The sequence below is a fragment of the Pituophis catenifer genome, unplaced genomic scaffold, assembly GCF_029215685.1.
Source record: "Pituophis catenifer annectens isolate HBS135680 unplaced genomic scaffold, rPitCat1.0.hap2 SCAF_4, whole genome shotgun sequence".
NCBI classification, from domain to species: domain Eukaryota; kingdom Metazoa; phylum Chordata; class Lepidosauria; order Squamata; family Colubridae; genus Pituophis; species Pituophis catenifer.
In genome coordinates this window covers 65939633-65964151 of record NW_027256884.1, presented here as the reverse complement: position 1 = coordinate 65964151, position 24519 = coordinate 65939633, and the positions used below count along the sequence as shown (strand labels likewise).

The 24519-nt window shown below is 35.5% G+C and overlaps 1 protein-coding gene across 1 annotated transcript in view; it reads left to right on the top strand.

Moving 5' to 3' along the window:
- CFAP47 (cilia and flagella associated protein 47) overlaps window positions 1–24519 on the top strand; it is a 525834-nt gene that overhangs the window by 22863 nt on the left and 478452 nt on the right. The window contains 7 exon segments of the mRNA XM_070944210.1: window positions 115–347; window positions 1219–1408; window positions 4384–4594; window positions 4883–5035; window positions 7543–7726; window positions 11864–11960; window positions 12989–13205. Coding sequence (XP_070800311.1) covers window positions 115–347; window positions 1219–1408; window positions 4384–4594; window positions 4883–5035; window positions 7543–7726; window positions 11864–11960; window positions 12989–13205 — 1285 coding nt within the window.

The following is a 24519-nucleotide window of genomic DNA, read 5'->3' as shown; positions in this document are numbered from 1 at the left end:
TGTAATGCATTATTATTTGCTCCTTTATAGCAGTATATCCTATGAACACTTACTGATAAACTGTTACTCTCTTCAGAACATACAATAGTGTTTCCATCTCAATATCTTTTTCAGGGAATCCCCACTGTGTTGAATTGGGATTGATAGGCTCAGGGCTTCCAGTCATGTTGACATTCACCCCAGGACCAGTTGTCAGTTTCAAAGAATGTTACATTGGTGAACATACAGATCTTGTTTGCACACTCCAAAATGAATGTGATGTTCTTCCAGTGACATTTGTTTTTCATAAGATTGCACATTATAATATTTGCCCTGAAAAGGGAAAAATAAAAGGAAAGTCTGTAAAGGTATTCACATATTTTCTTTCATTCTTTATACTATATATATATTTAATTTTTAAGATATTTCATGTTAGAGTGTGTTGCATAACAAAATGTTGTACATTTAAAGAAACAGTTCCTTTTTTAGGGCAGAGAAGGTAGCAGAGAGCTCTAGATGGTGCTTGGAGATGGAAGAGCTGCTGCTTTTCTGTTCTTGTCTTTAACCATGGCAAATGAGAGGATGTAACACAATCTGTCACAGACATCACCACTTTCCATTCTTAGCATTAAATTTCTCCTATGTAGTAGTCATGAGTATTTTCTTTATACTTATCTCTCAGACACTTCATCAATTACAAGTTTATAATCAATTCTAAATTATGTTTTCTTGTCTTGTATCTTACTTATTTCCTCTTTCTATCCTGCTCAGCTGTATTTTGCTGGTGTTTATTCACATCCTCAAACTTTTTCTTCAGCTGCTGAGTGGAATGCTCTCTTTTTTTTTTTTTGTCTCCTGGTGAGATTAAATTTTTTAGAATATTTTATTAAATTATATAAGCAATACGCAGCTAATTTCCAATTTACTTCTCTCATTTTATTTTTTCATTATTTATTTGGCACCTCAATTTCTCTCTTTCATTATCCATTTGTATATTTAATTGGTATTATATTTCATATGTGAAACAACATGATAATATATCATTCAATTCCGTTGCATCATTTCAATTAGAATTTTTTTACAAATTTTAATATTTTAAAATATAAGAAACAAATCAAATTAAAGTTTTAAAAGTGAGAGTAAGCATAATGTAACAAATAATGTACAGCTTGAATTAGCTTTTGGTGTCCTTTTTAATGTGTTTAATACTTTTGTGGGGTTTTTTTTGTTTGTTTTCAGGATGTGATATTTTCATTTATCCCACGACATATAGGATTCTTCACAGTGAGGCAGAAAGTAGATATTGTAGGACCAGTAGCAAAAAAAGATGACTTTCCAGTATTAGAGATAAAACCATTTCATCAAATACATTTAGTTTTTTCAGGCCTCTGCAAGTCGGTATCCACTAATGTGCTGAAAACCAACCCTGGTATGTTATTAATTAAAAAATGCTAAGTTTTTAGATAGAAATATATTTCTTTCTGAGAAACAATTTTGACATTTTCCGAAGATAGAAGTGATCTATTTATCACCTGAAATGATAGACTTCCAAAATGCTGTCCTTTATGAAGAAGTAACTGATTTAAATGCTGTATTAATTTTGAAAATTATCTGGAGGTCCATGTAGCTTAACATAAGTGAGTTTTAGTTATCAGTTAAGCTTTTTTGTAAGCTTTGATTTCATTCCCCTGGGACTAATATGCCTTTTAGCATAAGTAGGATACCAGATATCTCCCGGTATCTCTTAAGTAGATCATGGCGAGATGGGAAATGTTGGACAAGCTATCTGTTTTTCCTGTGATTTTTTAAAAAAACTAAATAGAAAATTTTAATGTCTCAATTACATTTTTAAATATGTGGGTTTAATTTCCTTTGTGGGTTGGAGGTGCTAATTTTAGTTTTAGCCTTTTGCTTTCTCTTTTACAATTTATAATAAGTTTAGCTTCATAGCTTCATATATCACTTCATCAGTGGTGGGTTGCTACTGGTTAGCCACGGATCGGGTGAATCGGTAGCGGTGATGGCGGGAGGCTCCGCCCACCTGCCCAGACACTTCTGTGCATGCGCAGAAGAGTTGTGTGTGAGAGCAGAAGTGTTGTACCCGAGCGCGCATGTGCCCATGAGCAAACCGGTAGCGACGGGTTTTGAAACCCGCCCCTGCGCTTCATAGTGCTTTACATCCCTCTCTAAATGGATTACAGAGTCAGCATATTGCCCCCAACAATCTGGGTTCTCATTATACCGACCTCAGAAGGATGGAAGGCTGAGTCAACCTTGAATCGGTCAGAATTGGAGTTCTAGCAAGTGAGCAGTGAATTAGCCTACAATACTGCATACTAGCAGATTAAATTTTAAAAAGATGCATTATTTACCTAAAAGTGATAGTGTTAAAACCCCTAGTTATTTAGAAAAAAGATACATGGGAAATGGAAAGGCCAGATGCCTTTCTCAATCTTCCAGGAAATTGTTTGCTTCTACCCTTTCTGGCCCCAGGAAGAATCTTGCTGCCTTGAAGATATGTATATATTACAGCAAGCAAACTCATAAGAGTTAGCATAAATTGGTTGGAAGTTAATTTGAGAGGGAGGTGTACTTGCTACAATTTTGTTCATAGAAATAAAAAGTGCTTACCTATATGAACACTGTTAAATATTCCTCTCATGGTTTTAGAGCTCTCTAAAGTTATATTTTCCAGTAAAAGTTGATTGTGATTGTCATACATCAGTGTCATATCAGATCATTCAGATCAACACTTGATGGGGGCAAAAATATTAATGTAATATTAAACAATATGACAAATTTGTAAGTTACAAATAGTCTTTAACTTAATGTCTGTAATTGACCCCCAAACTACCAATTTTACAATCCTTTTTGTGGCAGTCATAACCAGTGATGGTTAAGTGAACCTGTTTTAACCAATGGATGTGTTTTGTTTTGTTTTTTGCTGAAAAATGGAAATAAATATTGCCTTCCCAAAATAATATGAATTATGATCATGTGACTATGAGATGCTGCAAATGGCTGTAAATGCAGGCTAGTTGCCAAGCACCCAAAATGTGATTGTGTGAATGTGGGGAAGGGGCGTTGGAGCCACAAAATCAGGTCTTTAAGTACTTTTTGGAGGGTCCAATATAATTTTGAATGATTGCTAAGTGACAAGTTGTAAGTTGAGAACTACCTGTACTCTTTTGGAATGGAAAACAAGGATTGCTAGGGCATTTTGGATTTTCAGATTTCTAACAGCAGTTCAGAGGAACTCTATTCCATGTACATGGTTTCTTGAAAGTCTCCCAGGATTGTTCAAGGCATGGGTGCTGATTTTGCTTTAAACATTTATTTCACTTAAATGTCAAGCTGAATGAGTAATTCAGTTTATTCAGGTACTTAGAATGTATAGAATGCATGCAGATGCTTTGGTGACAAGCAGAAACCGCAATTGGTTTTCTATATTTCAAAATGATGTACCTTATTTCCATATTAGTTCTTTTTCAGTACAAGAATACCTTTTTATATTTTTCCTGATAATTGTTTGGAAATGAACTATAATTTAGTCCTGAAGGTTAATATTCTACATGGAAAAGCATGTTTTGCAACAGGAGCTTCACAAACTTTAGTGTACTCAAATAAAATAATACTAGCTCTTTGGGATATTTCTGTAATTATTGAATGCTATCTATTAATTTTAAATTTTATTTATTTATTAATATCTGCTCTCACCAATGAAAAGATTGAAGCCTTCTGCTTCAATTAATTTTTGAGTTTTCATTTGATCATTATAGAAATATAACACATGAACACACATACACACATACATACACACACAGACAGAATGATTTAGTTAAATCTCTTTGATATTTTATGTTTGTCTGGTTTTAGGAATAAGAAATGGAATTAATTTATGCATAAACTCTGAAACATATTACCATAAAATAGAAATCAAATATATACTAGTATATTTGATTACTAATAGTATATTTTGAAATTTAAATTCTGTGTAATATCTTTAGTTTAGCTCTTTTAATGATGCAATTTACCCTGTTTCCCCCAAAATAAGACATCCCCTGATAATAAGCCCAATTGGGCTTTTTGAGTGCATATTAATAAGGCCAAGCGCTTATTTCAGGGTTAAAAAAAAATATAAGACAGGGTCTTATTTTTGGGGAAATACAGTATTTATTTTCTTTGTGTTTGTTTTCTCCAATCAGTTTTACTGAAACTCGTAAAAAGTTCAGTCTGAAAATGGTTACATTATAAGAGGTTAGGTAAGGATATGTTTCTTAACTGAATAAAATGTTAACTGTGAATTAAGAATTATAGAATTTGTGGAATAAAATACAGTAATTTATATTTTGGTTTGCTTGTCCTATATAATATTTTTTATTTTTATTTAAATCCTGACTCAAGGTTTAACACCATTGATTTCCAATGCTACTGGGATATTTATAGCTAACAAGGGGGATCAACAGAGTGATGTTGCACCAATAGCACTACTTAAATCAAATAAGACACAATTACATGCTCACCGGATTAATAAGAATTTAAGCAATGTATTAGTAGCTCTTCCCAATGATCGTTCAGCCAGCATAAGACCCTCTGAGTGGCATAAGGATTACAGGTAATATAAGTAATGGTGATCTTGAGGCATAATATGTTTATTAATTTATATGATTGTTTTGTCATAGTCAATATTACATTTATATTGGAAATCTATTTTCTTCTATTAGTGATTTTTATTTGTGCAGAAGTATGTGTGCTGTTAATATTTTCTTAAATCAAATTCCAATTATTTTATCCTTATTTGTGTGTGTGTATATATATATAAGAGGACTAATATTTTGTATTTTCAATGCATATTTAAATATTCCATGTAGTGATAAAGTTGTATATCATTGTTCTGATTTAGGACTATTTTCACAAAAGTTCCCAGATATTGTTACATAGATCCAGAATTCTCTTACACTGTATATGAAGAACTGGAAAAGCAAATGAATAAAGACTACTATGCAGACTACATTCACAGTTTAAGAAAAGTCCGTTTAAAAAAAAAAGAAGCTCAGTAAGTTGCTTCTAGATGAAATACCCAATCTATAATACCAAAACATTTATTATATATCTTTACTTATTCGAATGACTTTAAATCTCCACTTATTCTAATAAGCTTTTTGAAAACAATGCTTCAAAGAATAGAGTCAGAAACAGTCTGCAGCCTTTCAAAATAGCGTTGTCTTTTCCTGAAATCATTTAGGACAGGATTTCTGAACTGGGGTTCTGTGAAACTCTTAAGGTTTTCCAAAAGATCATCAGGGGTTCCCCAGGAGATCTTGATTTATTTTTTAAAAAAGCAGAGACCAAACATAAATCCTATAAACTCCAACATTGGGTTGGCCTGCTAGAGCATGTGGGGATGTGAGGGGGATTGCTGAAGAGGAAAGGAAAAGTAGGGGGTGAGAGAGGGGGACACCAGAGCCTCCTTGCTGGGGCTTTCTTTGTTAGTGTGTGCAGCCTTTTTGCAGGTGCTTTGCCAAGATTTCAGGAGAGTTTGAAGAGTCCAAATACAGTGGTACCTGGGTACTCATCGTTACTTGGTTCTGAGAGTTGCGATGAGTACCAAAAAAGATGAGTACCAAATAGATTTTTCCCATAGGGAATAATATATAATGAGTCACAAGGCAACTGACACTGACAAGTTCTAGTTTGTTTTCCTCTGTAGGTTTTACTTCCTATGCATAGGAATGCACTGCATACAAGTTAATAGATACAATTCAAATCCTTTTCTGATGATAATACTAACATTTCATGATGTTCCCCTCCTTTTTAATGGGTTTAACCAATACATGGAGTCCTTGACTTGCAACAGTTTGTTTAGTGACTGATCAAAATTACAGAGGCACTGAAAAAAGTGACCTCTGACTTTTTTCACATTAAGACCATTGCGACATCCCCATAGTCACATGAACAAATTTGGATGCTTGGCAACTGGTTCATGTTTATGATGATTGCAGTGTCCCAGGGTCATTTTGTAACTTTCTGAGAAGCAAAGTTAATGGGGAAGTTAGATTCACTTAACAACTGTGTTACTAACTTAACCACTGCAGTGATTCACTTAACAAATGTGGGAAGAAAGGTTGTAAAATGGGGCAAAATTCACTCAAGAAATGTCTCACTTAGCAACAGAAATTTTGGGCCCAGTTGTGGTTGTAAATCAAAGACTACCTGTACAGTGGTATGGATCACACGATGTCAGCCCTTTGAGTTAGGCCAAATGTTAAGCGTGAACAACCGGACCACAAGTGCAGATTCAAACTAACTGCTTTATTGTGGTCTGCCTATAATACAGGAATAAACCTAGATTGGTAGGCTAGTTTGTTGAGTACCAAAGAAACAATGAGTACCAGAGCAAACTTTTCATGTCAAAATGCATTGAATACCAAATCTCATGAGTTTCAAAGCAGTTGAGTACCAAGGTACCACTGTATTAAGGAGAGGGTACTGGAGGTTGTAAGGGGTCGTCCTTCTAGTTTTGTAAAGGGGTCTCTGGGACAAGTAAGGGTAAACTAGATTTGGGGAACAAGCTTCATGAAATGAATATAATAATTTTGTAATTTCTGGCCTATAGCCTATAGCCTGTACATGCAGGAATTCTCTACTGCCTGAAAAATATTTCAGGGGCTCCAGGCTTAAAAGGTTGAAAAAGGTTGATTCAGCAGCTACAGTGGGAAAAGATAAGGATGCTTCAAAGAAGCTGCAGATGGCCGATCCCAAATACTCCAAAGCACCTTTTCAGAATTATTTCAAAAAGACTTTGAAGTCCTGTTTTCTGATGGGATTTTTGTAAAATATGTCTTAAATGCTGAAATAATTCTGTGTATCTAAATGAATATTAGAATATAGAAATCTATGGAGATTCCAGTTTTACTTGCTTTATCCGGTTATTAGTTCTGATCCTAACTGCTTACAAATTGATCTCATGTTTGTGGTGTCACTTCCATTAAGCTGTATTAGATTTTTAAACATGTTGTGCTGTTAACTACACAGAATTGTAAAATACAAATAAAATAAATATGGGAATGCCTATTTTAATATCACCATCCACCAAGTCAATAGTTTAAAAATTTTCAGGTTCCTGCTGTATCAGAATTGATTGTTGTGAACTGAAATAACTGCCTCTCATTACTGTTGAATTGCTTGGTATTATATAGGCTCTACATAAACTTCTGGAGGACTCACATGATTATTTGTTCTTATAAGTGAGGCAAGAAAACATTTGTCCAGTAGCCTTGATAAAGATTGTTAAGAGAATTTTACTTTCATACTCACTTTATAGAAAGTTGCCTTTGGAAAATAAGCAATAATTATTTTTGAAGAAAAAGTTCAAAGGTAGTCTGTGAACTGAGTATCAATCAGAATTTTCAATAATGGTTTGGCAAGACACTTTTTGTAAGAATTTTCCCTTCATACACATTTAGTTAATAAAATCCAGCAAATAAGTCAAAGTTCTGCAAAACTGTGTAATATATAGGCTAGATAGTTAAATACGACTTATCTTTTATTCTGATACAATAGGATCTTCAAAATGCTAAATAATCCTGTGGACATAGGATTAAAGCCAGCATCAGGGCTAAAATCTCCCATGCTCAGAATTTTAAAGCATGATAACATGGAGAAAGAAGTTGCTTGTGTAAACAGAAATAGCCTGTTAACTAGTAAACAGCTAGCAGAAATCAAATCTACATCTATACAAAAAGAGGTACGTTTAGTATTGATGAATATGGTATCTTACTTTTAGCTTATCATAATATACTTGATATATAATATACTGTTTATTCCTGCTCTATTAGCCATTTAAATGTACTTTTCATATTCTTTTGTGTATTTTCTCTGAAGTCCCATTAAAATTAATAGGATTTATTCCTAGAAAAGAGTAAATTATTTTCAGTCTAATAAATCGACCTACAACTCCTTTCTCCAAAATCTAGTATCTTCTAGTAAATGTGCAGCTTGCAAGCTCTTTCTCTATATTCACTGACAGCCAATGGGAGTCTGAGCTTCAGTCAACATTCAGGAGGAAACGTTTGGCATGTAGGCATAATCCAATACACAAATCCTCCCTCTCCTGGATAAATAAACGCTTCGTTTTTTTGAGAACTAGAAGTAGAAACCTGGGGAAGCTGTGTGCTATGATTGAGAGAAGGAGCAAGCTACTATTGGTCTCCTCCAATGTCTGATTAAAATGAATTACCAGGGAAATGGCATTTTCAGTTAGCAGAGTCTATAGTACTGCAGAAAAAATTATAATTAGAAATAGCACTGATTTTTATGTTTATAATACTCTATTTTACTATAATTTACCTAGAGACTTTTGAATTGGGGAGGGGGCACTATAAAAATGATAAAATAAACTTGAAATGCCAAGTTTGTTTTACCTTACTTGAGATTGGCAAGTGATTATTTGGAATATTTTTGTAGTCTGTTATTACACTGTAGCATTGCATATTGCAGGAAAGAGATTGTATCATTTGTAGTGAACCAGTGCCATCTTGTGGCCAACTATTATATATTGCTAAATTGGGGCATCTCTATAATTCATTTTCTGCAGTTTGGCATGTTGATATTTAAATTTTAATTTTTTTTTAACCTCCCATCTTTTTAATAAGCTTTGATTTTTTTGAAACGTGAGTTATTTTATCTCTTAAAGGGAGAAAGGGGGCTCAAACCCCTAGTAATATGTCTATACTCCATAGGTTCAGGAGATTATAATGTAGCAATTATTTCATTTTTTTTCACCACATTTATTTTTTCAGGAGGACAGCATGATCTATCTTTCTCATGGGCTGGGGATAGCGGGAGAATGTCAGGTGTAAGCAATTGAAGAAATTGCTATCCAGTAGTTAGACTAAATAATGCATGTTTATAAATATACATTGATTTCTAGTAATTGCAGATATTTTTTCAGCATGACACATTTATCTTGATCGAGTATTGGTTTTCTTAATTTAAATATTAGTAAATGGAGGTGTATGTGTAAAGGAGAGATACTTAAGTGAAAGAATATTTCATGGGAACAAATAGGCCCTCCCTCCAAATATAAATAGGATAACAATTTATGGATTGAATTTAAAAAGATGAAAAATGTGGATTCATAGAAGGAATGCAAAAATAAAGCTGAACAGGAGGAGGTTGTTGGCATGAGAAACTAAATAGGAATGCTTATAAAATTAATACATTCCTGAGCAAGAGTATACTACTTGAGCAGGGCTTGCTGTTTATCTGTGAGAAAGCAATGAGCCTGGTCAGCCTGAATACTAATCACTTGCTTCACAACTTTAAATTTTTTTAAAATTTTATTTAGGGAATTTATATTGCCGCCTATTCGCACATGGCAATTCAAGAAGGCTTATAGAATGTAAAACCTCATATAAAAACAATAAAACTAATAAAAGAAGAGTCATATAATAAATTAATATAATAAAATCACCCCCCCATCCCAGTGACAGCACCTTACATGAGCCATTTAATGGGGTCCATCCTGCGCTGGGCTCCCCAGGGCCGCTGGCAGAACCAGGTCTTCAACGCCTTCTGGAAAGTGCTAGAGTGGGGGCCATTCTAATCTCGGGGGGGGGATGATGTTCCAGAGAGAGGGGGCCACCATGGAGAAGGCCCTTCTTCTGGATCCCACCAGGTATATCTCCCTAGGGCAGGGGTCTGCAACCTTTAACACTCAAAGGGTCATTTGGACCCGTTTCCCACAGAAAAGAAAACACCGGGAGCCAATAATTTAATAACTGGTATGACTGGGTGGGCGTGGCCAACTCAATGCCACTCCCACCCAGTCACATGACCCACCCCGCCACGTCTACTCAGCCAGTCGTTAGGCAGAGAACTGGTGGTTAAATTATTTGCCCTGCCTGGCCCCACCTCACTCCTCCCTTCCTAGCTGCTGCACCCAGCCTTGGGTGTGTTGTTCACCTCTCTCTCCCTCTTTCTTTCTATTTCTTTCTCTGTCTGTGTCACTGTTTCTCTCTGTCTCTGTCTCTATCTTTCTCTTTTCCTTTCTTTCTCTCTTTCTCTTTCTCTCTTTCTCTCTCTCCCCTTCCCTCCCTCTCCCCCACTTCCCAACCCACACACCCAGGGAATAACTGTAAAGAAATTTAGCCATGTTCTCTGTGTCTCTGGAAAGGTACAAAAATAAACCTTGCATTGCAAAAGGGTTGACTGTCAGGCAGTTACATCACAGCACCATGAAGTTGCTGTCTTATATCGCCACACGCACTTCAGAGAAGCATCATCCCAAGCAGCAGCAGACTCACACAGGCATGGATACACATCCTGCAACTCGGTCCAAAGTGGCCAGAAAATATAGTTCCTGGGCACCCCTGAAGACTCTTGGCAGGCAAAGTACACGACCACCATCACCAAGGCAGCATCTACAAGGCAGAATCCTTGAAAAACTGGGCAAAGGTGGAGAGAGGGGAGCAGATGGAGCCAAATTGAGCCGAATCTGCCTCTCTCTCTATCTTTCTCTCACTGCCCGAGACTGCAGGAAACGGTGGGCAGCTACTTCCGGCCTTTGTTGGTGCTGGACACATGACCTGCTCTCTGCCTTGGGACACTGGCCCACCCTGTACTACAGTCAATGCTGCTGCTGTTGCCAGGGGCAAGTGGGGCAGGGTCCCATTGTGGCTCTGCATTGTAATGGTCCCCAGGAGGAGGAGGGGACACCATCTCCCCCATTGTGAAGTGCGCTAACTTTCACTGTGCTGTGCAAGGTGCTGCGAGAGCAGCGGGCAGGCCATGAAGGTGGCAACAGCAGTGGTGTCGGGAGCCGCAACAGAGGGCTGAAAGAGCCACATGCGGCTCCAGATGCGGTCCCATGCCCTAGGGGATGGGACCCGCAACATTCCCTGCCTCCCCGCTCTGATGGGTCTGATGACCAGCAAGAAATAGTCTCTCAGATAACCTGGTCCCAAGCCATGAAGGGCTTTAAAGGTGATAAGCAGCACCTTAAATTGCCCAGAAGCAAATTGGCAGACAATGCAGCTCCTGCAGGAGAGGTGATACTTGTGCACACCGGGGTCTGCACAAAACCATGTGGGCCACTGCATTTTGCACCAACTGGAGCTTCCGGATGCTCTTCAAGGGCAGCCCCATATAGAGCATGTTGCAATAGTCAAGACGGGAAGTGACTAGGGCATGGTTGATTGTGAGTAGGGATTGTTGGTCCAGGAAAAGGCATAACTGGTGCACAACCCGCAGTTGTGCAAAGGCCCTCCTGGCTACGACTGCCTCTTGCTCTTTGAGCAGGAATCGTGAGTCCAGGAGAACTAGATTACGCACAGGGTCTGTTTGGGATAGTGCCACCCCATCCAAGGCCAGAGGTGACAATTCTCCCTGAGCCAATGAATCCCAAATCCAGAGCCACTCGGTCTTGCCAGGGTTTAGTTTTGCCCATCAATGACCTAGAGACTTCTCAGAATTTCTAGAAAAAGTAGCTGTTTGGCTCTGGTTTTTTTTTTTTTTTTTGCAAAGGAGGTAGTACATGAAACCTTGAAGAGTAGTTTCCCCAGTGGAAAATTAGGTCTTAAGAGATGGTGGAGCTTGCAGTCCTGGTGCCTCTTTAGTGGGAATGACATTTCTTCAAGGGAGGTGGAGAGTCTTCAAAAAATCTTGGAAATGGGAAAAGAACAGTGGAGGCAGGCACTCTGTCAGCCTGCCAAATTTTAGGAAGCATTTTAATTTAGGAGTCACAAAGGCACAATTTTTTGAGCTGAAAGTTCAGGACTTTCCTATATCAACAGAGAAGAAAATAGATGTGATACTTTTGTATCTAAACAAATTAAACTCTTTTAATAGTGTGGGTTTTTTGGTTTTTTTTTTTTTTAAATAGGTGAATGGTTGTCATAATCCTAAACCATTGTCTCAGCAAGAAATTGAAGACTGCGGTCTAATTTTGACACCAAAACAGCTTCACCAGATAGTCATTGGTAAGAGAGTAATTTGATAACACATATTTTCTATCTTAAATTATCAACTATTGTATAGGTGAATGGAAAATTGGAGAAAGATGGAATAATTCTAGAAGAGCATATAGATGAATTAGCTTGAAGAATATGGAACGTTAGAGATTAAGTGCTCCTGAGTGCTCTCTTTTTCTTTCAAGCCAATTTATTTGAGGAGTTGACTTGTGGAATGTTTGGTATGTTTGCCAAAAAAGAATTACATTTTCCTCTTAACTTGTACACGTTGAACGTTTTTCGAGCAAATCTATTGTCATTAATCCCCTATTCGCAGAAATAGAATTGTAATACAATTGCAATTGTATTGTCATGTTTTCAGTTTTTAAAAATGTAATTTTCAAAATAGTTATAATAAATACAGTAAAATATAGGAATACATACTGATACATCCTCTGAAACACAACAAAATAATAGACTACCACAAATAGTAAATAGGCAATAGCTGGAAAGTTGATAAAACCAACAATATTTTAACTGTTAAATAAATATTTTAACTAAGTTAAATATGTTTGACTTCTGTGCAAACACTTCACAGTAAGGACCTGTCTAAAATCTGAGGGAAATGTACATCACTAGCTGGGCCTTATTGCAGGGAATACACTTTTACCACAACTGAGTGAATATAAGCAAGCAACGTTGTAGTCAGTAGTGCATTCTGTCATGTACAAAGATTGAATAAATGAACTAGATATAGATGGTTTCAGTAATAAACTGTTCTAAATGACCGGATCAATAAAAGCTCTTCGAAAATGTCTTAGTAGTTAACTGGCAGATGGTACTGTATAATTAGGGGTTTCACTGAGTAACCTAAAAACATTTTTCCCTTGATGTGGTCCTTGCACAACTTGGAGGGGAGTTCTTACACAAATGTGTAGTCTGAAAAATGAGGAATTATATATAGAATATTGTGCATATATAGGTACGTGATGTGATTTATGAGTACTGTATATTCCCCTTCTCTATAAAATCTATTATACATTTTCTATTCTTTCCAGGTCCTTCCACTATTGACTTTGGAGAAGTCTGTGTGCATTCTACAAATACCAGAAAAATGCATATCATAAACAACTTACCTGTGCATATATGGATACAAATAGAAATTAAAAGTGAAGAACTGCAACGGACTAATCCTTTGTTGCATGTCATAACACCTTTTATGAAAACTTGTGTTACTGTGGTGTTTGAGAAGGACACATCAGGGAACTTTAAAAAGTAAAACTCATATCTCTACGTAGTAATTTGGTAGTCAAGAAAAATAATTCTTCAGTAATAACACTAGGAGATGAAGGGTAGATAGGATTCTTGTTGGAAAGCAGTTGTAAAAAGTTAATTAAAAACTAAGTATACTTTTGTAAGGAGATTTCATATATGTTATCCTATCCAAATTAAATTATAAGAATTATGTTTAGAAACAGTGTAAGAGCTTAGCAAGTCTAAGTCAATTTCAATATTCCTAAATTAAATATGTCTAATGGCACAGTTTTACCATTGGTGCTCCCTAATGGCATGGCAATAATAATAATAATTCCATCTGTCAATTACAAAAGAATACATTACACATATACAACATGATACATTACAATATCCAAGCTTCTTGATAGGAACTCATTATGCCTGAAAGCCAAGACCAGCTAAAGAACTGATAGCTAAATAAAATACCGATAGCAAGTTAATCTAAAATCTATAAAAGCTAAAGCTAATCTAAAGCTATTTCTAGCTATAGTGACCTACTGCTACCTATTGTCTATAACTGTGTTATGCTTTTGGATAGTTTCTGAGCAGAAACTATTGGAACATTCAATAAGCCATGGGGTGGGGGGGGAGGCATAGAAAATGGGAGGCAAATTAAACACATGATTTGCTGAAATATTTGATTTTTCCCTTGTTCCCAGTAAAGATCCTTAAATCCTTATATAACGATATTGAAAGTGAACTTATAACTATATCCTGTTCCCACAATCAACATAAATTTAACAAATAAGTTTTCAACACGAAATCCTTATGAATCAATTTCTTAACGTAGACGGTGTATGAAAATTTGGAAAGCACTGTCTGGTAGGGACGAGGGGACAAGAAGGAACGCCTTGGGCGGACGAGAGGAACAGGCAGGTTCCTTGGGGCCGGAGGCTTCTCCTTCACGTTGGCGGCAGTGGAACGGCAGCCATGGCGGCTGCCCTGAAACCGCGGCAACCGGGAACAAGGATTGTGCTGGAGGAAGAAGATGAAGAAAGAGCAAAAATCAAGAAGCCGGGTGAGTGACACCAACCCAGGCAATATAATGTACCTATTTGGAATTATTGGAAAATAAGACCCCAAAATTAAAAGCGGCTGCTGAACTGCGGGGCTTAAAGATTGAAAAGAAAAAAAAATGGGTAAAAGACCCAATTTGAATTTTGTTGCAGTAAACTTAAACTGGATGATTTGGCATTAATAAATTTTTGAAATTTGTGCCTTTAACTGGAGTGGAGAGGAGAAATGGATATTCCTGAGAATTAATGCCTCTAAAAGAAAATGAAGCTAATGAAGATAGACAGATGGATAGCTACAAAATAGCCATGGAGTCTGCAGTGATTAAGCAGGGAAGTGGATTGAAGAGGTTTCCCTTTCTGGGTGGAAAAGAAACATGTTAATTGGCTTTTTACCTTGGATTACTTGAAATTAATATTGGATATAAGGATTTTGGAGATTCCTACTCTGTCCCAGATGATTTTAAGAAAGAAGAAAGAAGAAAGAAAGAACATTTTGGATTTTAACAATGGAGACTGACAAAACTAGGTGTGGCGTAGTTAACAAAGACGGGAAGCTGATGCACTACGCTTGGAACAGACATTTTAAAAGGTTTAAAGGGACATACAGAAATTTTTTACTTTGAACTGATGAACCTTGAAATAGAGCACTTTGGACAGAGAGGAAAAGGAAGAAAAGGAAGAATTAAAGTGGATAAATTTAAATGTGACTAACTGAAATGTAAAGTTTAAAAGCCTATGTATATATGATAAAGTTTAAAAGCCTAGGTATATATGATTTTTGGATAAAAACAGGAAGGGTTGTGAAATAATAAAAATAGAAAATAAGAGGTGGCTATTAAAATAGTGGATGATATCAAGGGGATAAAAATAATAAGAATATATTTTGAGGCAGGAAAATTTTAAGAAAATGTACTGTTTGATGTAATACGTTTTAATTTTAATTTGCAAACAAATGTTAAACTGATGAATAAGGATTGATTGAACAAAATACAAGATACACAGATGCTAGTGATTAGTCTTGAATTAAGGTAATACAAGTTGGAAATGATGACCATTATGAAATATACTGAGATTTAAACTGAAAGAGCAGGATGGAAAAATGATATAAAACAGATAATTATAGTTAAAATGTGTGGGATGGATACCAACTTGATAAGAGTTTGAGACTCGGTGGAAATACGTTGGAAATTAATTCAAAATGCTGGAAACAGCCAAACAAATAGGAGGAGAGTTGGAGGAGACTATGCTGGTAATCAGCCAAACAATGGAGGGAGTTAAGGAGGAGACTATGCTGGAAATCAGCCTATAAAATGCTGGAAACAGTCAAAAAAATAGGAGGAGAGTTGGAGGAGATTGAGGAACTATCCTGAAATCAACTAAATAGTTGGTGTTTTGGAGGGGATCAAGCTGAGAATTAATCAAATAGAACAAGCTGGAAGATAGTTAAATATTAGAGGGAGATATAGTGAAAATATATTAGAAATTGGAGTAAATAAAATATGCCTTTGTGAGAAATCTGTAATATGTAAACTGGGAGAAAAAAAAAACTAAGGTAAACTGATTTGAGGATAAGGGTCAAAGGATTAAAATTAGATAAAATGTTGTTTTATAAAATATAATAAAAATGGAGTGGTATTGAATTGAAACTAAGAATAAATGGTGATAAAATTGTAAGGTAAACACTTAACAAGAGGTTAGAATATTGTAAAAATTATTTTGATATGACTTGTATAAAATATAAGGTAAAGAAGAATAAAGATATGTTTAGAATTGTTATGCAGATGTAAAAATGAGTGAAAGTGAATTTGAAACTTATTTTGGATAGATATAATGGATTTATATAGATGAAAATGTTAAATTTGAGGTAAAATTGGATTTTTCTTAAGTTTTGAATTTTTTTATCTTCTTTTTTTCTTTTTTTGTTTATTTATAAAAGATGTAATGGAAATTGTGAATTGAGCTTGTGAAAGGAATGTAAGCGTGGTAACCATCTATGACCGGATCAAGATTTTTGCTCTTGAAAGTTATGTTTTTATGTTTAAATTTGAAAAAATAAATAAAAAATATTTACAAAAGAAAGAAAGAAAGAAAGAAAGAAAGAAAGAAAGAAAATTTGGAAAGCGCTAAAACAGAAAATCAAGATGACATCCACAGGTCCATGTGCGATAACCAAAACAAGTAAAAGAATAATTCCCAATCAGACATCGACTACTGCATCACCGATACAATAGAAAACGATAGATACAATGCTAACTATAGAAAAAGAGAAAACGCCCTCAACATTCAATATCCAAAACATACACTCAGTCCTGGCGATGATACAAGAGGGGATGAACAAAACACAAGAATCAATAGCCAATAATCATGAGGAAAACAGGAAGAATCACGAAGAACTGAAAACAGATGTAGGAGAAATAAAGGACAATCTAAAAAAAAAAGGACAATAAGATGGAAAAGATCCAACAAAACATTGCAAAAAACGAACAACGGATCCAAAATATTGAAATAAAAATGGACCAAGCAGAAAAAAAATTGGATAATATGGAAAGTGATCAAATTGCATTGAATAAAGAATTGGAAGATTCAATTTCGTATTTAGAATTGGAAAAGGCATCTTTCTACCTAAGATTCCAAAATATTGCTGAGAGCAGAGAAGAGAATCTGAGAGACTTGATGGTGGGGATCCTGGCAGATGCGACCCAAAAAGATAAGGAGGATATTCGCAAAGAAATTGACGAAGTCTATCGAGTATACACAAACTACGTCCGGAGGAATAAACTACCTAAAGAGATCTACATTAGATTTGCGAGGAAATCGGTGAAAGAAGAAATATATAAAATAATGAGAGAGGAAATAATTACTTACAAAGATAAAGAAATAATAACATTTCCGAGAAAAATAAGAGAAACAAGGAGGAATTACAATTTCTTAACAACAGAATTGAACAAGCATAAAATAATGTTCTGGTGGTTGGTACCCGAGGGAATCCTTGTTTCTTGACAAGATAAAAAATATCGAATCGACACCTTAGAAAAGGCACAATAATTTTTCGACAGGCATTTCGTATCAGAAGAGGAACAAGAAACTGAAGTACAACAAGATCCTATCAATAACGAGGGCCTAGCAGATGAGGCACAGAGAGAACAAGAAGAAAGAACAAGAGGGGAGAAAGAGAGAATGGAAAGAGAGGGAGCAAGGGAAAAAACACAAATCACCAACAGAAACACAAGAAGACTTAAGACAGCAAAGAAATAGAAGACTGGAATGGAGAAGGAACTAAAACTGATATCAATTAATATAAATGGCTTAAACAGCCCATCTAAAAGAGCTTGGATATTTAGAAACCTACAGAAACTGAAGACAGATATCATAACATTACAAGAAGTCCACATCAAAAAACAACATCGAAAAGTACTAGAAAATAAACGATTGGGAACACTCTATACTGCACTAACAGAACAAAAAAAGAAAGGCATCGCAATATGCATAAAAAATCACTTACAAGCAAAACAAATATTTGTAGACGAGGAGGGTAGGACCCTGATGATTGAGATCAAAACAGGAATGAAAACTATATTATTAGTGTCACTATACATGCCGAACGGAAGCCAAATTGATTATTTTAAAAAAATACATAATATAATTAAAGACTTGGACTATGAAAATATATGTCTCATTGGAGACTACAATGCAATTGTAAACATAGACAAAGACTATCAAAGTAGCAAAAAAAAAAAAAATCCAGGAAAAAAACACTACTGGATATATTTTACGATATAGTACAAGAATTCCACCTACAAGACGCTTGGAGGGAAATCAATCAAAATAAAAAACAATTTACATTGTTTCGCTACAAGTACATGGGCAGACCATAGTCCGATCGTAATAACATGGAAAGGCCACCAAACACAGGGAAGATGGATGATGGATAAAGACATCACAAAGGACAAACAATATGTAGAAATGATTCAAAGAGAATTGAAAATATTTTTCCAAATTAATGTAAAAGAACATACCAGTCTGCAAAATTTATGGGATACAACCAAAGCCTACATAAGAGGCTTAACAATTGCTGACATAGCAAAAAAAAAATAAAAATAAAGACAAACAACAAATAAAAGAGAACCTACTGACCCATCTCCAACAGTATGAATTGGAACTACAGGAAGAGCCACACAATAAAGAAATTAAAGAAAAAATTGATCTTACAAGACACAAAATAAATTGAATGACAACAACTGAGATTACAAGGAAAATTAAAATGGCCAAACAAAACTATTTCGAGCACGCAAATAAAACCGGCCGGTGGCTGGCCTATAAATTGAAAAAAGAAAGAGAGAAGAAGATGATACAGCAATTAAAGGACAAAGACGGACAAATATACCACAATAATCAGGACAAAAAACGAATTGCAAAGGACTTCTTCCAAAACCTATATGCAAAAGACGAAATTCGGGAGGAAGACATCATACAATATTTAGGCAAAATAAATATTCAGGAATTAAAAGAAAACCACACCGAATCATTGAATAGACCGATTTCCAAGTTAGAACTAACCGAAGCAAGGAAGAAACAAAAAAACAACAAAACACCTGGACCAGATGGCATACCATCCGAATTTTACAAAACATTCCAACAATCATTAGATGATATTCTAATACAGGTATTTAATGATGCACTCCTGGAAGCCCAAACTCCACAATCTTGGAACGAAACAATAATTACATTAATACCAAAACAGGACTCAGACCCGGCTGAAATAAAGAATTATAGACCAATATCTCTTCTTAATGTGGACTATAAATTATTCACATCCATTATAACACAGAGACTGAAAAATTTCATTAATCATTATATACATCCAGATCAAAGGACAATTATTGATACCCTTGAATATTAGGAACAACGACCAGATAAGCAATTAGCATTGATTTTCCTGGACGCGCAAAAAGCGTTTGATAATCTTAATTGGACATTCCTAATAACACAATTAGAAATGATGAAATTCGGAGAAAGATTTCTAAACATGATTAAAAGGATATATAATACTCAAACAGCAAAAATACTGATTAATGGAGAGACAACAGAACAATTCAATATAAAGAAAGGAGTGAGGCAAGGATGTCCCCTATCTTCCATATTGTTTATATTGACACTGGAAATACTACTGAAAGAAATTAGGGAAGATAAAGAAATAACGGGACTAAAGATAAAGAACCAGGAATTCAAACTGCAAGCATTTGCGGATGACATAGTACTTATCCTAGAAAAACCACTACAATCAGGACCTAAATTATTGACCAAAATAGAACGATATGGGGAAGTAGCAGGGCTGAAAATTAACAAACAAAAAATACAAAAGTTAACCAAGAATCTTACCAAAAACCAAGAGAAAGAATTGGAAAACACACTAGGAATACAAACAGCAAAAAAAGTAAAATACCTAGGAATCTAGCTTACCAATAGAATATCAACTCTCAAAGAAAATAATTACAATAAATTGGCCAAACAAATAGAAAAAGATTTACAATTTTGGACTAAACTACAGCTATCATTCCTAGGAAAAATTGCCTCCATCAAGATGAACATCCTCCCAAGGATGCTGTATCTATTCCAGGTGATACCAACAAACCCAGGAAAAACCTATTTCAAAGATCTGGATAAGATGATATTAAAATATATCTGGCAGGGGAAGAAGGCATGAGTCAAACTGAAACACGTACAGGATAAACGAGACAGAGGAGGAATGGGGCTCCCAGATTGGCAAACCTACTACAAAGCATCAACATTAACATGGATCCAAGAGTGGATTGAACTCAAAAACAAATGCATACTAACATTAGAAGGTTAAACGCATACTAACATTAGAAAGGATGGCACGCATATCTATGGGAAGAGAAACCTACAAAACATGAACAATTCCGAAGGCATATTGTAAGAGACACACTACTAAAGACTTGGACTGAAATTAGGAAAAACCATTACGACGGCATCCCACGGTGGATCTCAACAATGGAAGCACAAATATATCCAATATATGGACACAAATAAAATGAAGACGTATCAAGATCTTTTAAACGAGGAGGGGAAATTAAAAACCAGAGAAGAATTAAAAGAACAAGGTGTGGAAGTTGACTTGTGGCCATACCTACAACTAAAATCCAGATACAAATCAGACATAGAGAAATATGGAATTCAAAAAGAACCAAATGATTTGGATAAAATATTATTGGGCCCAAACGAGAAATTAATAACCAAAATTTACAATTTTTTACTTACATACAAATTAGAAGAGGAAATAGTAAAAGAAAACATGATCACATGGGGCGAAGAACTTTGGATATAGTATTGAAACTAACCAAATGGGAAAAATTATGGAAAGTTAATAGTAAATTGACACTATCAGTATCATATAAAGAAAATGCCTATAAGATGTTTTATAGATGGCATCTCCCCCCAGCACGGATTTCAAAAATGTTCCCCAACACTTCACCACTGTGTTGGAAATGCAAAAAACAAAAAGGGACATACTACCACATGTGGTTATGCCCAAAAGCAAAACAATTTTGGAATAAAATCAAAACCCAACTGGAAGAAATAACAGCACAAAAAATACCATCAAGACCGGAAACATATTTATTAGGTATATTCACTAAAAATTATGAAAAAGAAACAATATATTTAATCACACACATTTTGACCACAGCGAGAATCATCTTCTCACAAAACTGGAAATCAGAAGAAATCCCAACACAAGATAAATTAATATCGAAAGTAATGGAATGTGCCGAGATGGACAAACTCACCAAAGAACTTGTGCAAATGTCCACCAATCCATCATCCTACCAATATCTTGTTCCAGTTCCTGTTTTGTCTTCAAATCTCCCTATCTTATTTTTCTCCAGTAAATTTGGGTATATCAGTGCTACTGTTGGTGATAACCACATTGGAATTGTAGTGTAGTGTTTTTATTTTGTTATTTTCCAAATCTGTAGCAATGCATTCCTGATCAAGTGTATTTGAAAATATTTATGCGATTTATATTTCTTATCTCACAGGAATGCATGCCACCTGCTTGCAAGTCATGGCCTTCTATTGTTAACACTCTGTTATTTTTCAGCTCCATCCAATCTTTTAACCACGCTAGACTCGCTGCTTGGTGATAAATTTCCCATTCTGGTAATGCCAATCCCCCTCTATCCTTTTGTGTCTTGCAAAAGTTTTAATTTAATCCTGGGTTTTTTCCCTTGCCATATAAATTTAGAAATTTATTTATTTAATTCTTGAAAGAATGTTTTCCCTAGTTTTAATGGTATCACTTGGAACAGAAATAAAATTCTTGGCAATGTATTCATTGTCACTGTTGCGGTCCTCCCTAAAAATGAAATTTGTAATTTTTCCCAATTTCCTAACTCTTTTTTTATTTGATATGCCAGTTTATCGTAGTTGTCCTCCTTGATTGAGGAACATTTCGCTGTAAGCCAAATTCCAAGATATTTTATTTTCTTAGTTGTCTTCATTTTTATTTTGTCTTCCAATTCCTTTTCCTGACACTTTGTAAGATTTTTTTGTTATTAATTTAGATTTATCATTATTAATTTTGAGTCCCGCTACCTCACCAAATTCTTCTATCTTTTGTATCAATTTGGAATCCGTTTCTAATATATCTTCCAAAAATAAATACCATGTCATCGGCAAATGCTTGAGTATTATATTCTTCCTTCCTAATTTTTAAGCCCCTTATTTCCTGATCTTCTCTGATTTTTGTTAGAAGGGTTTCAAGTGATAAAATAAATAGAAGAGGAGAAAGAGGACACCCTTGCCTAACCCCTTTTGTTATATCAATTTTTTCTGTCAACCCCTCATTTATAACTACCCCGGCTGTTTGTTTGGAATATATTTTTCCCACCATTTTTTCAAATCTTTCCCCCAATTCCATATAATTTAATTGTGTTGTGATAAAGTCCCAATTCAAATTGTCAAAAGCCTTTTGGGCATCAAGGAAAACCAGAGCAGCTTGCTTTTCCGAATGACTTTCATAATATTCAAGAACGTTCATTACTATCCTCATGTTATTTTTAATTTGCCGCCCCGTCAGAAAACCATTTTGGTCCGAATGTATATAATTATTCAAAAAAAATTTTAATCTCTCCGCTATTATTGTTACAAATGTTTTATAATCTGTGTTGGAAGGATTGGCCTATAGTTTCTGATTTGTTGTATATCAGTGCCTTCTTTGGGTATAAGAGTAATAATTGCCTCTGTCCAGGTTGCTGGAATTTTTGCTACTTCTATCGCCTCATTATAAGTCTCCAGCATTATCCATTGTAATACCTCTTGTGTGTTTTTATATAGCTCAATTGGAATCCCATCCGGGCCTGGTACTTTATTGTTCTTTTGTTTTTTCAAGGCTATTTCAAATTCATTTATTGTTATTGGCCTATTTAACATTTCTTTTTGTTCTTCAGAAATTTTATTCATTTTGGCTGCTTCTATGTATTGTTTAACTTTCCCGTCTGCTATGTCTTCCTGCTTGTAAAGCTTTGCAAAGAAGTTTTGTATTATTTTCTTTTTTTCTTCTCTCCTACACTGTATTATACCATTTTCATCTTGTAGCTGTTGTATTATTCTCCTTCCTTTTTCTTTTCTTAATTTATATTATAGCCATCGGCCTATTTTATTCGCATTCTCAAAATAATTTTGTTTCGCTATCCTAATTTTCTGTGCTATTTCTTTTTGTGTTATCAAATTAATTTTATGTTTTGTAAAGTTCCATTTTTCCTTTATGTTTTTATTTTGTGGATCCTTTTGTACTTCATACTCAATTTTTTTAAATTCTTCCCACAAGCTTTCTAGTTGCACTCTCTTTTCTTTATTTTTCTTAGAATTATATGCAATAGTCAATCCGCTTATATATGCTTTTGTGATGTCCCACAAGTTTTGTATCGAAGTATCTTTTTTATTTATTTGAAAAAATATTTTCTTCTCCAACCCAAAATGTACTATATATGGGTGCAATATGTAGGTGTGCATGTATATCAAAGTTGTGCATGTGTGCCAAAAGCCACATTCCAAAGAAATGCAGAGTCAAGACAAGAAATGAATTTATATTAATTTAATAGAACAAATAACTACTAATTTAAATAATTCCCTTTAAGATATTCCACTTTCAAAATTGATTTCCTTCTACATAAACTAACCATTCTTTCTCTCAGGCAAAGCCCACACATATACCCAAAAATACCCATCCATTTTCCTCTCTACTTCTAGCAAAGAAGGGAGAAGTGGGATAAGAGAGGGAGGTAACTACAATGCCCTGTGACTACATTGATCGTCTACTGGGTTTCTTTGGTAACATAAAAAATTGGTTTATCTTCTGTCAAAGGCTTTTTTTTTTTTAGAGTCCAGCCTGCAGCCCTGGGATTTTCCAGTGTTCTCATCATGTTTAGCATTTTTTTCCCCCAACCCAGTCAGCTAGAGCTAGGAGTTTCTATATACTGTATATATGGTACTTAAATCCAGTTTTAAATCCAATCCAGTTGCGTCCTTTTCTGGATCGGGACTCCCTACACACAGTCACTCATGCTCTCATCACTTCCCGCCTGGATTACTGTAATGCTCTCTACATGGGGCTCCCCTTGAGGAGCACCCGGAGGCTCCAACTGGTGCAGAGTGCAGCCGCGCGGGTGGTTATGGGAGCAACATGGCGCTTCCATGTGACACCTCTCCTGCGCGAGCTGCACTGGCTCCCGGTGGTCTTCCAGGTGCGCGTCAAGGTTTTGGTTACCACCTTTAGAGCGCTCCATGGCTTAGGACCTGGTTATTTACGGGACCGCCTACTACCACAAGCAGCCTCCCACCGGCCGGTACGCTCTCATAGAGAGGGGCTCCTCCGGGTGCCATCAGCTGGCAGCCCCCAGGGGGAGGGCCTTCTCTGTGGGGGCACCCACTATCTGGAACGAGCTCCCCCCAGAGATACGGAGGATCCCGGATCTGTGCACTTTCCGCCGTGCTCTTAAGACTCTCCTATTCCAGGAAGCCGGCCTGGCCTAATCTTCTCCCCTGTTTTAAAATTCTTTTAAATCAAAATTTTAATCTGTTTTAAATTATTGGGATTTTTAATTGTCTCGGGCTAAATTATTTAATCTGGTTTTAATTATGTTCTTTTGTATTTTTGTATTTCACCGCCCTAAGTCCTTCGGGAGTAGGAAAGAAAGAATAATAAATCTAATAAAAGAAAGAAAGAAAGAAAGAATTTTGGTCACCACGATGTAAAA